This window comes from Pimephales promelas, chromosome 25 (genome assembly GCF_988280905.1).
Source record: "Pimephales promelas chromosome 25, fPimPro1.hap1.1, whole genome shotgun sequence".
Taxonomy (NCBI): domain Eukaryota; kingdom Metazoa; phylum Chordata; class Actinopteri; order Cypriniformes; family Leuciscidae; genus Pimephales; species Pimephales promelas.
The window spans coordinates 469,593-485,743 of NC_142793.1; the positions used below are offsets into that span (position 1 = coordinate 469,593).

A 16,151-nucleotide genomic window follows, 5' to 3' on the forward strand; every position below is an offset into this window, starting at 1 on the left:
AGAACATATTAAATTTCTTCTACAAAAGAAGTTATTAGCAAGATGGTAGAAAACTGTACATTTCTACAAACCACCCACTGCCACTTACACCAATAACAGAAATAAGCACAGTTACAATAGCTAAATATGTGGAAGAGTGTCACTATAGAGAGTGAGAATGTTGTATTGCAATAGGTAGCACTTCAAATTCAATGCAATATCAAAACTAGTCAGCGCATTATTTGTAACTGAAAGGGTTCAATGATAATGTGGTTATGGTTACATTTAAAATTGTTACAAAATAGATGTGTGAGATGATAAAAACTTATGCCATTAATTGTACCCAGCATATATGTAAAATGTTACCTGAGAGATAAAAAGAGTGGGAGAGAGAGAGTGTACAGAGATCCAGAGCAACAGCTCCAATCAGCGCACAGACCAACTGCAGGTCGCTAAATCTGACACAGAGACACTGAGGCATCATAAACCCTAAATCCAGCATAGAGGGGTTCAGTGAATGTGGTGTGTAATGTGTCTATGTGTGTGAGTGTGTTTGTGCCAGAGATGCTGTAGAAGGACAGAGTGGCGGATGGCCAGTCCAGATACACTCCTACTCTGACAAACTAAACAAGTTTCACAAATATTTGATGAACAGAAATCGGGGGGAGGATATATCAAAAGTAGCACTCAGTATCTGGTGTGTCCAGGGGAGCTTTACGCCCTACAGAGCATCAGATTGGCCAGTTCTAGCGGTGAGATTTCACCTCACTCTTCACCAAGGCACTCGCAACACGTCTGGGAGGACACGTGGGTTGACCCTTCAAGGATGATTAGCTGCCCTTCTGTCTCCCTGCAGCACTATGTTAAGTGTTTTACAGTACACACACTGCAGTTAATTGCTGTGTTCTCATATGTAGTCCTCATGCCTCCTGAAGCAGGTCTATGGCATCTTCACACAGGTGATCAGGGGCCATGGGTATCTTGGCTCAAAGTCAGAGTCAGTGGAAAGGTCTCTTTAAAATTATTGGAATTGTAGTAACACAATTATTTCTGTAGTCTTCCAAAGGTCCATGTGCAATAAACTTTGTTTAAATCATTTCCAATAAAGACCTAACAGCTAATTTGGATTTTACTAAATTATCTTTAAAATACAGAATCATAAAATGGGATGTTTATTTATTTTTTTGCCGAGTTGTATATATTACTTTATAATATATTATATTTATATACATCTTTTATATTTAAAGTGAGGGTTATGTTTAGAGGTCGGGGTTGAGTTAGGGCATATTAAAATATAACCACCTGATGATAAACAATAGAACAATTATTCCAATAGTCAAACAATTGGAATGAGATGTCTTCAATAATATAGTCATTAACAAGTGTGTGTGTGTGTGTGTGTGTGTGTGTGTGTGTGTAAGTGAAAGAGAAAAGTCCTACATTTTCTCAGTCCTTGTTGAATTCTGAAATGTTCTCCATGATCCAAACTATAAAGAGACGTACAATGTTAGTGAGAACTTCAAAATAAATGGGTATTTCTCAATATGAGGTATTCAAAAATGGAGCCAAATAGAGAATTATTTTGGGAATACAACGTGGCATGAGATCGAAGCACAAAGAGACAGAGGTCAACAACAATAAACTCTAGTGTCACACATGTGGTTGTATCAACACACACAAAGAAGATGATGTAGGTAATATTTAACAATTTAATATTGTTTCTGCATGGTTATTGAAAAAAAACTAAAAATGAAAGTTTCTGAAATATGTGTCACAAAACATACTAAATGTGTGTCCACAAGACTTTTGACTAATGGATGTTGTCGCCTAGAGTTTCTACTTAAATGATCTGAAAATCATCCTGCCTAATCATTCACATAAAACAATACATTGATTGCAAATTGCATGCAAATTGTATAATTTTCAAGGTAAACATTTCTAGTAACTATGCAGTTAATTCTCATACTTTATTTTCAGAAAGTTTCGGAATATATCCTCTCCCCAAATGTGTCACTAATAAAAAACAATAATGTATAATTTAATGAGAAGGCGTATTGACCTATTGAGATGTTTCTTACATCTACTTTGTACATATTTTTTTTGCTATTTTATTAAAAAGTTTTCTTACTTAAATCAACAACAATTACAATTTTAACAATATTTCAAGTGTAATTTTTCTTTGTAAAAAGTATGCATTTTATCATACGTATTTCAAAGTTAAGGATTTATTCATTTGAATGTTGGAACAAACACTATAAAAACATCTTAGTTGATAATTCAATATACTTTATTTATGCCAAAACATCGCATACTATATATTTAACATATGAGCAGAAATTGGTGAACAAAAGCTTATTTGATGTGACAGTAGTCTTTTTTACAGTAAGACCTATCTATCCAAAACTAATCAACGAAATCTTGTCTAAACATTCATATTTTGTCTGTTAAATATTCCTCTGTTTTTATGATATATTAGCAAATAAATGTTATTTGCAGTTTAATACGTTGCTTATATAGCACAGATGCAAGCTGTTCTGTAGAAAACGATATCTGTGCAGTTCACACATAGACACGCAAATCATTTTTAAGCAGTCTTTTTGCAGTTTACAGACACTATTGCATATCGCGCTTAGAACAAAGCACTTAAGAATAAATGACTTACTACTCCACCTCAGCTGGATTCGTTGCTCCTCGAAATGAAACTAAACCGGCACCGATTATTATTACAATAGTATTATTCCTCATAGTGTCGTGAAGTACATGAGTCTGATTAAACTTGATGTGTTTTATCCAGCTGATGTGGGCATTGACACGTTTGCATCTTGCCTCAGATTATTTGTGTTTTATATAGCGCGCTCTCAGTGAGTGTGGTCACATAAGCACTTTATAATGAGCTGAAATGAGAATGACATCTTTCATACAGATTGCATAAACTGAGAATATTTGTTTTTATATAAATTACTTAATTTAAAATAAGAGAATCCAAGCTTAATGCCTGTGTGCCTGTATGCCAGCGTGACTGACTATTCGCTGAGTTACAGTTCACTTTCGGGTGTGTTACAGACTTCACATTGAGAGAGATGGCAGAACGCGCCATCTTTTTCTCTTTTTTGATAAAAAGCAGAACACTTTGTTTTTATTGTGAGTATACACAAAAAAATAGACGCTTAACAGGATCGAATGATGTATAACACTTATATGTAAGATCAAAATCAACAGAGTAATTTGAGTCTCTTTTGCACAGATAAGAAAAAAAAGCGAGCTGGTAATCGCTGGCACGACCACCGACCCCAGAGGGTTAAACAACCTTGAAAACTGTGTACGTGGGAGAACTTGTGCTGTTTTAAAGAGAAAGGATGTTCAAACCAAATATCGATTTGATTTTAGATTTCTAATGTTAAATAATAAATACTTGTTTTTGAGAACGTCTACACAGAAACTTTTGTACGGTATTGTATTTATACATATTCTTTAATTTATTTCACTCAGTTTCACTGAGATTAGCAGTAATACTGATCCTGTGTAAAACCCTGATTCTGTCCGACATACTTGAGTATCTGCAGAGAGTAGTGTTGTCACGGTACCAAAATTTCAGTATTCGGTACCAATACCAGTAAAAATTCACGGTTCTCGGTACCAATTTCGGTACCAAAGCTTAGTTTAAATTTACATATATTTAAGTGTTTATCACGATTACAAGTATGGAAACTGTAGCCTACATTTGCATTATAAACACTTTAGAAAAATATTAGATAAAATAACCTAAAATAAACAATAGTATGCACTAACACATTTTTTAAAGTTGTTTGTAAAGTTTTAATCCGTTAACATTTATTTAATGCACAATGAATGAAGTGAACAAACATGAACAACCAAGTGTTTGTATTAAATAACATTTACAAACATTAATTAATGTTGTAAAAATACATTGTTCACTCAATGTGTTGATGTGAACTAAGTAATGTTGATGAATGGTATCTTACTGTAGCATTACCAAACTATAGAGGAGATAAAACATGTTTTATTTGACTTGACTGTACTTTTATTTAATCTAAAACTGCATTCACATTTAATTTTAAAAAGGCTTTTTAAACCTGCTGACTCTGAGTTATAAAGGGGAGAATACGCCTAGAACTGGCACTGACATTAAATGACATAGGGATGCGTCGATACTAATACCAGTAGTATAAGCCTACTCTGGTGTCGGGTGGATACTACTGTGCTCATGTACTCGTAAAACTACCCCGAAAGCACTTTAGAGGCCGTTCACATGTCGCGCGTGTTTTTTATTATATTTTTGCGCGTGCTTATTCTTTCCAAAGCGCTTGCTCTCACGCGGCGTCTGTCGTTGCTATGCAACGAGTTTTTATTATGAGCGCGCTTGCCTCGCGCCTATTTTTGAAATTGCGAATTTGCATGTAATCGGCCTCTTATGGCGACGTGACATTAGCCTTATCCAAAATATTTCCATATGTGGCTCTTTCCTCCTTTCGTGTCAACAAGTGGATTACAGAGAGAGAGCCATATCAGCGTTATGAAGAGGACGCAACTGTGCACCTTTCAGACAGCGCGTCTAAAACTGGATTAACCTGGTACTCGGTACCTAGAAAAGCTGGTACCGTAACATTTTTTTTTTTTAGTACCGACTTGGTACCGAAGTACCGAGTTGTTAGGGGTTAACAGTTAAAGGACCCAGAACCAGATATGAAGAATGAAGACCCGGAGTCGGAATTATAAAAATTAAAGAAAGTTTTACTGAACATAGTTTGCCATTTCATCAGCAGAAGTCAGCTTCAAGACTCACTCAGGAGTTCGTAGGCCGCCCCCCTTACAGTTACCACAATCACAGCAGTTATACCATTTTCAAGGTCTAAGCTACGTCATTGCTTACACGTTGAATGATTCTCATTGGCTACGATATAGATAAACACAGTAATTTTCCACACATATACAGATAGATGAAACATATCTCCATCGATGAGGCACGTCATGACCTTCCAGGTCATAGATTTGGGTTGCTGGCGCCATTGTGTCCAGAACAACAACTTATTCAATCTCCAATAATGGCAGTGGTTCCTTAACCTGCAACTAAGAAGACTAGCACTGAACTTTAGTCTAACTGGAGTAAGACTTCAACAAAGAAATAGTGCCTTAAACTGTTGGACTCAATGACCCCTTTATGTTTTAACACTCAAACATAAACCAAATCCCTATTTCCCTATTATTTTCACTGTTACTGCATTCACATAGGACACTAGCAAATAGGAGCTCCCATCAAGGCTGAAGAGAGTCTGAGCGTCTTATTATCAGTTAAGTGTACCAAAACATAATGGTAAAACATTCACTCGTTTGGGAGAAAAACAGATAACATTTGCTTCTCAGAAAGCAAATATAATAGAAAGAATACAGTTTAATATAACAATTAAAGTTCAATAAAGCAATGCTCAATATAGCTTGACCATCTGTACAGAGAAGTATCATATGTGTTGGACATATGTGTTCACGACGCCTTTATGATCCATAAACCTTTCTCCTGAGACCAGAGAAAGAGACAAATGGCCTTGTGCACCTAAAAGAAGCTGGTGACTTGTGCATGTACATCAGCATGCATTTAAGAATATTATTTCACAAGCAAAAGCACAAAGAATACATTTATGTCAATAAATGATTAAGTAACAATAAACATACTTAATTATTGATTTTATAAAAGAAATACATAATCATTCAAAATGATATTATGAAATATATACTGAAGAGGCAAGGGATTTTGACCACCCCTTCAGAGTTTTTTGACAACACTAGCAGAGAGCAGTTTGGATCCTTCAGTTTGTCAGAGAGCAGCTGGACTCCTGATTGTCCTGGGTGATTGTAGCTCAGATCCAGCTCTCTCAGGTGTGAGGGGTTTGAACTCAGAGCTGAAGACACATAACCACAGCCTTCCTCTGTCACCATACAGCCTGACAACCTACAGACAACACAAAACAGTCAGATAATCTTAAACACAAGATTAAGAATTGAAGTGAAGACTCAAAAACATTACATAGACCTGACTGGACCTGGCTTGACATACTGATATTTTATTTAGAAAAGCTGACAAAACATGGGAAGTGGGTCTTCTGTGTCTAGATGTGCTACCATCTTATCTCACTGTCATACCCTGTCATAAGTGTCTGGCATGTTGAACTGAACTCTGAACCTTTTATTTTCTCGTTATGACCACTGTAACAGAGAGGCCAGCATTCATCCTGCTCTACCAGAGAACTTCCCAGAACTTCATTTAGACTCTGGTTCCTGCGGTGTAAACACACCGAGAACCACCCCAAAGTCCCTAGTTCCTAGGGTGGAAACGCAGCTTTAGTTCTACGTTTTCCTGGTTGCATTCGCACCGTCAGTAAGAACTCTGAAGTAACGTAAGCCATGCTTGTTGTTGTGACATTTATTTTGACGACGCAGCAGACCTTTAATTTAATGGCACTGAGAACACAAGAGCCACAAGATTTAAAAGATCCAAGATTTATAAGATTAAAGGAACACTCCGACTTTTTGGGACTTTAGCCTATTCACCTTACCCCCCAGAGTTAGATAAGTCCATACATACCTTTTTCATCTCCGTGCGTGCTATAAGTCTGTTTGACGCACCCACCGCTAGCCTAGCTTAGCACAAAGACTGGATGTGAATGGTTGCAGCTTTCATACTAATCCAAATGAGTGACAAAATAACGCAAACGTTTTCCTATTTACATGTTGTGGCTTGTATAGTCACAGAGTGTGCAAATATCAAGGCCATATGAGACACAGACATCTTTTGACCGTATAAATACTATATTTTCTGAAGGGGAAGCACTGCTACTTGGGCAGAGTGATAACAATCACCTGAGACGCACCGTGACGAGGAGCAGAGAGTTCGCTTCGCTCAGCGTTGGAAAAAAAGAGTCAGCAATTACTAACGTTAGATAGAAAAGCAAGGTTTATCATGGGTGTTTGCTTTATTGTATGAGCTGTGACAATAAACAGGGGAGACCAGGTAATACAGTACCATGTTTCATTGATTTCCAACCAAAAACGCACCCAGATTTATAAATATCACATGAATAAATAATTATTATTACAGGAATCAATATATTTTAAATGCAATTTATTAGCTGAACCAAATGTATTCAACAGTAAATTGCCTATATAATATACAGTATTGCATTACTATAGGATAGAATAAGGGGAAAGTAATAGCACAAATTGTTTTTGCACAATGAACTCACAGCCTATCGTACCCTTTTGCACGCTCAAGTTCGTTATTTCCATGGTTATTTCAAATTTAGGCTACTAGGCGCGCCGCGCGCAGGGTGCAAGTTCAACGCGGTATACGCGCTCGTTTTTTTTTCCCAAGCGCGTCCGCACCGCATCAAGATAAAAACATATTCATACCCTAATCATATAATAGTGTCACTAACGTTACATTAGCTCTGGCTAATGGCACTGTTACAGTAGGTCATCTAAAAACATAACGGAACACTTACCTCAGCCGCAGGTGATCCACTTGTCCTGTCTGTGCTATCGATGGGATGGCCGTATCCTTCAGCACATTATGGTCCGTGTGGCAAATTCCATTTTTTCAAAATAGTCGTCCTCATTGAAATGTACCGAGCAAACATAATGTCCCTTGATAATCTTAGGTGTGTTTGGATAAATATCCAGAGTAAGTTAGCCATTTCTTCATCCAGTCAGCGTTTTTAGTTGGAATTCTGTGAAACATGGTTACCTCCCCTGTTTACAGTCGCAGCTATTTACAATAGAGCGAAAACCCATGACTCTAAACTACGCTTTTACTATTTATAAATTGCTGACTCTATTACCCAAACACCGAGCGAACTCTCCGCTCCTCACCACGACGTGTCTCCGGTGATGCGGTTATTACGCCGTCAAAGTAGCAGTGCTTCGCCTTCAGAGAATAGTTCCCAGGTTTTATACGGTTAAAAGATGTCTGTGTCTCATTTGACTTTGTTATTTGTACATTATGTGACTATACAAATCACAACATGTAAATAGGAAAACGTTTGCGTTATTTTGCCACTCATTTGGATCAGTATGAAAGCTGCAACCAGTCACATCGAGTCTTTGTGCTAAGCTAGGCTAGCGGTGGGTGCGTCAAACAGACTTATAGCACGCACGGAGATGAAAAAGGTATGTATGGACTTATCTAACTCTGGGGGGTAAGGTGAATAGGCTAAAGTCCCAAAAAGTCGGAGTGTTCCTTTAAATGTTACATACCTCAGTTTCTCTAGCTGACAGTTTGGACTCTTCAGTCCGTCTGAGAGTAGCTTCACTCCTGAATCATGCAGGTCGTTGTTGCTCATGTCAAGCTCTCTCAGGACACAGTTTGAGGATTGTAGAGCTAATGATACAATTTCACAGGACTGATGAGTCAGATTCAATTCAGAAAGACTGAAACAGACCAGAGCACAACAGAGTTTCATGGTATCTTCAACAGGCTAATAAGTCAGTTATGGTCTAAAAAAATAATAATAGCAGAACAACTGCTGCTGTAAAATATAAAAGATAGACCTTAGTATGTATACCACTATACTAGATGGATTCATGTATAGTCTTTTATATTGAAAATGTATTATTGATTTAGCAATTTTACTTGGTAGTCGCCGATGTGATGTCGTAATGGGCTCTATGCATGGTGAAGGTGTAAGGATGATCAATAACTTCCGCCGATCGTAGAGTCCAATGCAATACCGAGAATTTATATTGAATTTTATACTCCATGATTATACTAAAGAAACGTTAGTCACAAAAACAGGCAAAACAGACACCCCTCATTGTGTTTATGCTTCTTTTTAAAATTATATTAAATAAACTATATAAAAATTATATTAAACTTTTTTAACTAATTTAACTTCAAACGTATGAAGTTTCGTTTCAAAGACGGGAGGCCAGTAAATCTTGAAGATTTTACTGATTTTTATACTAAGATTAAATCTACTGACAGACATATAAAAAAAACTTTTGTCTCATAAGTGAGCACAAACTCACAAAACTTTGTGGCAGTTGATCACAACTGGTATCAGCCTTCTTCTACCCTCATCTGATGTGTTGTATTTCTTGAGGTTCAGCTCATCCAGCACCTCCTCTGACATCTGAAGCATGTAGGCAATTGTTGAGCAGTGAGCAGGAGAGAGTTTCTTCTCTGAGTGTTTATCTGATTTCACAAACTCCTGAATCTCTCTGGACAGAGTCTGATCTTTCATTTCCAGCAGACAGAGGAACAGATTGATGGATCTTTCAGTGGGGAGTCCATGTCCATATTTGATTTTCTGTTTAATATACTGTGTGGTTTCTTTGATGCTCTCTGAGCTTTTAACTGTGTGTGTCAGTAGATCCTTTAAGAGTCTCTGATTGGACTCCAGTGAGACGCCCAGCAGGAACCGCAAGAACAGATCCAGCTGTCCGTTTTCACTTTTAATGACGGCATCTACTGCTCCTTTGAGCAAATTATGCAGTGCAAAAAAGGTTAGTGTCTCCATAATAGTGAACAAATTGTAGTAAAAAACATAGAAAGCTGCAAGAAACTCCTGAAAGCTAAAATGAATGAAGCTGTAGACTTTCCTCTGATGAATCACAGATTCCTCCTTAAAGATCTCAGTGCAAATCCCAGAATACACTGAGGCGTCAGTGACGTCTATGCCGCTCTCTCTCAGGTCCTCCTCATAGAACATCACATTGCCCTTCATCAGCTGCTTGAAAGCCACTTCAGCAAGTTTCACAATCACTTCTCTGTTGGACTGCAAGACCTTCTCTGGATCTCTCTCTTCATACTTTTGATTCCTCGAGTTGATCTGAATTAGCAGGAAATGGATGTACATTTCAGTCAGTGATTGGGGGATTTCTGCACTCAGATCTTCTTCCAGGAGCTTCTGAAGCACAGTGGAGGAGATCCAGCAGAAGACGGGTATGTGGCACATGATGTGGAGGCTTCTTGCTCTTCTGATGTGAGAGATGATTCTGCTGGCTTGATGCTCGTCACTGATTCTCTTCCTGAAATATTCCTCCTTCTGGGTCTCATTGAATCCCTGAATCGCGGTCAGACGGTGGATGTATTTGGAGGGGATCTGATTGGCTGCTGCTGTTCTGGAGGTGATCCAGATGAGAGCCGAGGGAAGCAGATCTCCTTTCATGAGGTTTGACATCAACACACCCACTGATGAAGACTCAGTCACATCAGAAACTTCCTGAGCGTCTGAAAACATCAGTGTGATTCTGCTTTCATGCAGACCATCAAAGATGAACACAACTCTACACTCCTCATAGATCTTTGAGTCCAGATCTTGAAGTTCAGGATGAAAGTCCAGCAGAAGTGTGTGAAGACTGTACCGATGATCTCGGATCAAGTTCAGCTCTCGAAATGGAAGCACAAACATGAAATCTACATTCTGATTGGCTTTCCCCTCGGCCCAGTCCAGAATGAACTTCTGCACAGAGACGGTTTTCCCGATTCCAGCGATGCCTTTTGTAAGAACAGTCTTGATCTGCTGTTTCTCCTGGTGTCCTGGTTCAGGAGAGGCTTTAAAGATGTCATTGCAGTGGATTGGAGTGTCTTGTGAGTGTTGTGTTCGGGCTGATTTCTCCATCAGTAAAACCTCATGCTCTTCATTCACTCCTTCACTCTCTCCCTCTATGATGTACAGCGGTGTGTAGATCCTGTTAAGATGGGTTTCATTCTCTTGGAATTTGGTTCCCTCATCTAAGTTCTCATAATTGCTCTTCATTCTGGTTTTGAGTTGGTTTTTGGCTCTCTTAATGACATCATCCACTGATTCCTGCAAGTCTCCAGTCTGCAGGGATGCAGTGCATGTCGGAAAGGTTCTGTCAAAAAGACAATGATATTATGATATGAATGATTGAGTTTCTGACATTTTTTTCCTATGAAATGCAGTACAGTAAAGTAGCTACTACATGTGTATACTAACAAAGGGTCAGAGGACATGGGACCACTGAATGAAAGGGGTCGATTCATGGTACTCCTCACAGACACACCACTGGGTTCTGGAGACTCGTCTCTTCCTCCTGGTGATAATGACAAGAGACAAACAAAATTACATTATACATATTAACTGTAGGGCTGCATTATTATTCACAATTTACAATAAATCACACTTAAATCGAGTTGGCTTATCGCGATTTTGAAATCGCAAAGGCTGCAATTATTTTTTTATGCACAGCTTGTCATTGATGTCCGGTTCTTGAAACTCTGCTCCTGAAAGCACTGTGAGTTTGAGACACTTTTAACGTGCATTTGAAAAAGCCCCATTCGTCAAACATCTTTCCAAACACAAGAAGCATTAATGAACCTCTTGTCCAACAAAAGACAACATTTAATAACATGCTTTTACTCCAAACTCACTTCATAACGACAGTTGGGCATCCTTCTGTTAGATGATGTGGCTTTGACACAGAATGAGGTAGTCGTGTGTTTATTAGTCTTGTTTAATGCAGAGGGGTGCCGTATATTTGGCGTCTCTGCGTGAGACTCCTTTGGCGTTCAGATGGAGCAGCATTTACTATGAATGGAATAAGTATGACAGCATGATCGCAAATCAAATGCGTTGGCGTGTCTCAACGTCTCTCAGAACAGCTCTACCAAACCAGCTCTAGTAGCCTATGATCAACTAAGAGGCATATACAATTTCTTCGAAATTGTCAATTTAAAACATCATTTAAAATCACTGCAAGAAGAAACTGAAATTCCCGTGCACAAAATTCAGAAGCAGAAGAATGTGAAAAAGGAAAAATATTTTTTCAAAGAAGTCACTAGGTAAATGCACAAGATGTGGATACAAACACGTACCAAAAGAATGCCCTGCATACGGACAAATATGCAAAGCCTGCCACAAAAATAATCATTATGTAAAGAAGTGTATGACTCGCGCACAAACAAAGAAATAACTAAGAATTCATTGAATCGATCAAGACGATGAAATGTTGCTTGGAACCATTGAGATGAACAGTGGACCGAAACCCTCAAGGTAAACAAGCAAAAGCTGATTGTAAAGATAGATACAGGTGCAGACTGGAATGTCAGACATAGATTGACAGAATGACATTAAAAAATCACGATATAAACTAGTGACGTATTCAGGCCACAAGATGTCGCCCTTGGGTCAGCAACACCTTGAATGCCAGTATAAAGACAAGCTATACACTCTTGAATTTCAGGTCATAGAGCAAAAAGCCTGTGCATTTCTGGGAGAATCATGCAACACTTTGGGAGTGCTAAAAAGGATGTATGAAATAACAAGAGACACATCAAAAGATATTCTGAGTGAATTTGAAGATCTGTTTACAGGACTGGGTTGTGTTCCAGGGGTCCACCACATTCAGACAAATCCTGAGGTCATGCCAGTGATTCATGCACCCAGGAAAGTTCCAGTGGCCTTGAAAAACGACATTAAAAGAGATCTGAAACGTATGGAAGAGATGGGTGTCATCAAAACACAGACTGAGCCAACAGAATGAGGAAATAGCATGGTGACAATAGTAAAACCCAACAAGATTAGGATATGCACCCTCAAGATCTAAACAGAGCAACACGAAGGTAACATTATCCTCTTAAAACACTTGAGGAAGCTGTTGCAGAAATGCCCAGAACCAAGATATTTTCTGTGGTGGATGCAAATCAGGGATTCTGGCAGATCCGCCTGGAAGATGACCGTTCCAAACTCTTAACACACCTTTAGGGAGGTGCAGTTTTACAAGGCTTCCTTTTGGGATTTTACCCAAAGGTGTTTGTCTCAGCATCTGGAAGGAATGGAAGGAGTTGTTAATGTAATGGGTGACATTCTGGTGTGGGGAGAAGACAAAGACTGAGGAAGTTGTTAGAAAAAATGAGAAGCATAAACCTGAAACAAATGCAAGATTGGCCTAAGTGAAATCAGCTACATAGGTCACGTGCTGAGAAAAGAGACTGAAACCTGACAATGAAAAAGTGAGAGCTATTCTTGAGATGCCGGATGGTGAGATTTGTTCCAGGAAAAGAGTTGCACATTGTGTATGCATTGAGCAGAGCTTACCTTCAAGAGCATTGCACTCAGGACAGCAGAGAAGAGGACGAGATACAAGTGAGTTTTATATTTCAACAACTACCTGTTTCAAAGGAACAAAAGAACAGTTTCAGGCAGCAACTTTAGAGGATGAGGAACCGAGAATAGTCAGAGAAGTGGTTCAGTCAGGGTGGAAGACAAGTACCATAATCTATACCACAGGGCTGGACTTTTAGAGAGGGACTGAGTTACACAGATGGACTGTTGTTCAAACATGGAAAACTAGTAGTGCTGATTACCTCCTCTGTGTGGACTACTTTACCAAGTAGCCTGAAACCACTAAGTTAAATGATATGACAAGTAAGCAAATCATTGCGGTTCTCAACCAAGATCTTACAATGTTTAAACACCGGACAGTCGCATCTTCAGAAGGAATAGAAGAGACTTGCTGAAAACAAAGGAGACAGTGTGTCCTTCACCTCCAACTGAAGCTGTGGAAGACTTACCTGTTGCTTCACCAGAGCAGAAAACATCTTCTGTGAATGCCAACAGTTGTCTGAATTGTAAAATCATTGGTTACCGTAAGCCAATCACATAACGCAATCACGTCTCTCTCCAACTTAAACAACCTCCAACCTCCATTTAAAATGTTTAACAAACACTCTTCTTGTTCAGGCTTCAGTTTGCAAATGCCGGGAATATTCTCCAGAACAGTGCGAATTACATCCCGTATCTCCATATCTGCGATCGTTTTCGATTTCCCTAACCTAAAATACATTCTTAAACTCGGTGCTTAGCGTGTACGTCACAGCTCTCGGTCCGCCCTCTGTTCGTTGATTGGCCGGCTGAAACTGAGAGATAGGTCGCTTTCTCATACTGAGTACAGAAGCGAAATGAAATAGAGCGAAAGTACGAAGTCTGACGTAGTCAGGCCAACAGATTTACTAAATCGTGTTAAACTGTGTTTGTGTGTGTGTGTGTGCATTTATTACTTCCTCTATTCATGACTTTTATGTTTACAAACAGGAAGAATGTCCAGAACCACAACACAAAATGTCATCTTTATTGTTTTCAGTTACTAGGAGTATGCAATGGAACAGATTGTTGTCATGTAAGCTATTTAATATATTGGTATATATATATTTAATATATTTTTGCTTTTAAGACTAATGCGTTGGTCGGTTGTGAAACATTTTGTGACATGTCGCTTTCCCTCTCTTTCACCAGCAGAGGTCCTCGTGGAGCTCGGATCTGAAAAGCTTTGAGTTCAGAAAGCTTCCCTTCGCCAGCACTAGTAATGAAGTCCCCAGCAGACAAACTGACAGTGCAGCTTTATCTCCCAAACATGATCAAACTTAAAACAAACAAAGGCTTGGCAATCATGGCTTGAAGAACATGTACTTACCAAACAATGGTTACACAGACAATACTGGACAAGACATGATCACAGGACAAAACCAGGAACATGACATTGGGCATGAATACAAAATAAAAGACATGAACACAAACAAAACCCAAAACAAACGGTGATAGTAGGCTAAGAATGTTGCATATACATTTTTCCTTAGCCTCAAATTTTGTTTAGGCTAGCTTTACGCCTGCCCTTTGTATATAATAACAATAGCTTACTACGTTGAAAAAAAAGTATGTATGACTATTAGTCTATAATATTTAATTATATATAACAATTAAGTTATTTTAACAAATATTATAATATAAAACATAATATTTAAGTGTAAATGTTAAAAGTGATTTACTTTGACTGCAATAATCAGCATTTCGTCAGTAGGTAGTCTGCATATTAAACAGCTGAAATGAAGATCTATCCCATGTAAAAAATCAGCCAGTTTAATACAGTATGACAGCTTACATGAAGAATCATTTCTGAACTTACCAGCTGTTTAAATATTCGCTGTAAAGAGGTTTAAAGCTCCGGAATGGAGAAGAGGTACAGCGACTGCCACTGAAACTAAATATCCCAAAACACACGACGTCCACTTTCATTTACAACCAGAAGTAGGAGGTTCCTGCAGATGAAGGCAAATAATGACAAGAGAGTGATCATACTCAATTAATGATAACACTTATAATTGTGATTGATTTTTAATAATTAAATCATTTAAATTATAGCAGTTTTTATATATCAAATATATTTATAATATTCGTTATTACATGTTTTTTTAATAAGATGTTAGTATATGTTCAAAGTCATCAACCTGCAGCTGAGTGGTTTGTGTCTGTCAGCTCCGTATTGGTTTCTGTATTGAATTTTATTTACTATCATTCTGTGTTGTTTATATTGCATATTATATCTTACTCATCACCACACATTAATCTGACATCGCTAGCTTCTATCTAAACCTTTATAAGTAGCACAATAAGCTATTAATTTCACTAGCGTGAACAACACGCTAGTAGCTCGCTAGCCTGTTAATGCGCCCTCTATGCCTGTTGTCTTAATTTTTTTTTTTTTGCGTGCACGCGCTCGCGCCACCCATGCCTGTGGTCTTTATTTATTTATTATATTTTTTTTTTCAAAGAAACAACAAACACAATTCTGTTTTTCTGACGGTAGACTTTTATTTTGGAAGACGTGGAAGCGTTTGACTGTTCTTTCAGTGCCTGAGAAAAATGTCGTCATTTAGACCCCGTTTACACCTGGTATTAAAATGCGATCTGTATCCAGATAAGTTATCCGGATAATAAGTACTGATTCCATTTACACCTGGCCACATAAATGTGTTTTTGCAAAACGGATATAAATCTGATCTTCACCTCCTGCGTTATATGCAGATTTATTGGATTGCACGCCACCAAAAGCAACAGATCTGAGCGGCATTTTATTGATCATCAGCTAATTTCCAAATCCGAGACATCAATAAGAGAGAGTGGCAACAGGCCTGGTAAGATAATTTCGTTTCTTTACTTGAAGATGTGTTAACTGCGTCTGTGACTTACTTTCACTTTTATTTGCGATGTTTGCACGTTGAATAGACGCTCAGCTGCTCATCTGCGGTGATGCGTGTCGCGTGTCGCATCTGACTAGGCTATAACATGACATATAGCCTATATAACACGCTCTCACTCGTTTATTTTTTAGCATTTTTGGGAGGAGTAAAATATACATATGTG

The 16,151-nt window shown here is 38.3% G+C and overlaps 1 protein-coding gene across 1 annotated transcript; it reads right to left on the reverse strand.

Moving 5' to 3' along the window:
• Positions 1 to 393: 393 nt before the first annotated feature.
• Positions 394 to 10,833, reverse strand: LOC120478410 (NACHT, LRR and PYD domains-containing protein 3). The gene is made up of 4 exons (XM_089128021.1): positions 9,016 to 10,833; positions 8,245 to 8,418; positions 5,725 to 5,944; positions 394 to 602 (listed from the first exon to the last, which is right to left on the reverse strand). The coding sequence occupies exons 1-4, from the start codon at positions 10,746 to 10,748 to the stop codon at positions 432 to 434; spliced, it is 2,298 nt and encodes a 765-aa protein (XP_088984147.1). The 5' UTR covers positions 10,749 to 10,833; the 3' UTR covers positions 394 to 431.
• Positions 10,834 to 16,151: the final 5,318 nt, after the last annotated feature.

Bases quoted from the DNA above. Each gene is read 5' to 3' on its own strand.
- LOC120478410 (XM_089128021.1), bottom strand. From the start codon at position 10,748: ATGAAGAGCAATTATGAGAACTTAGATGAGGGAACCAAATTCCAAGAG. The intron at 8,419-9,015 runs GTGAGTTTGTGC...GGTCTGTTTCAG, and splicing joins ATCAACTGCCACAAAGTTTT to TCTTTCTGAATTGAATCTGA. The intron at 5,945-8,244 runs GTATGTAACATT...TGTTGTCTGTAG, and splicing joins TGTCAGCTAGAGAAACTGAG to GTTGTCAGGCTGTATGGTGA.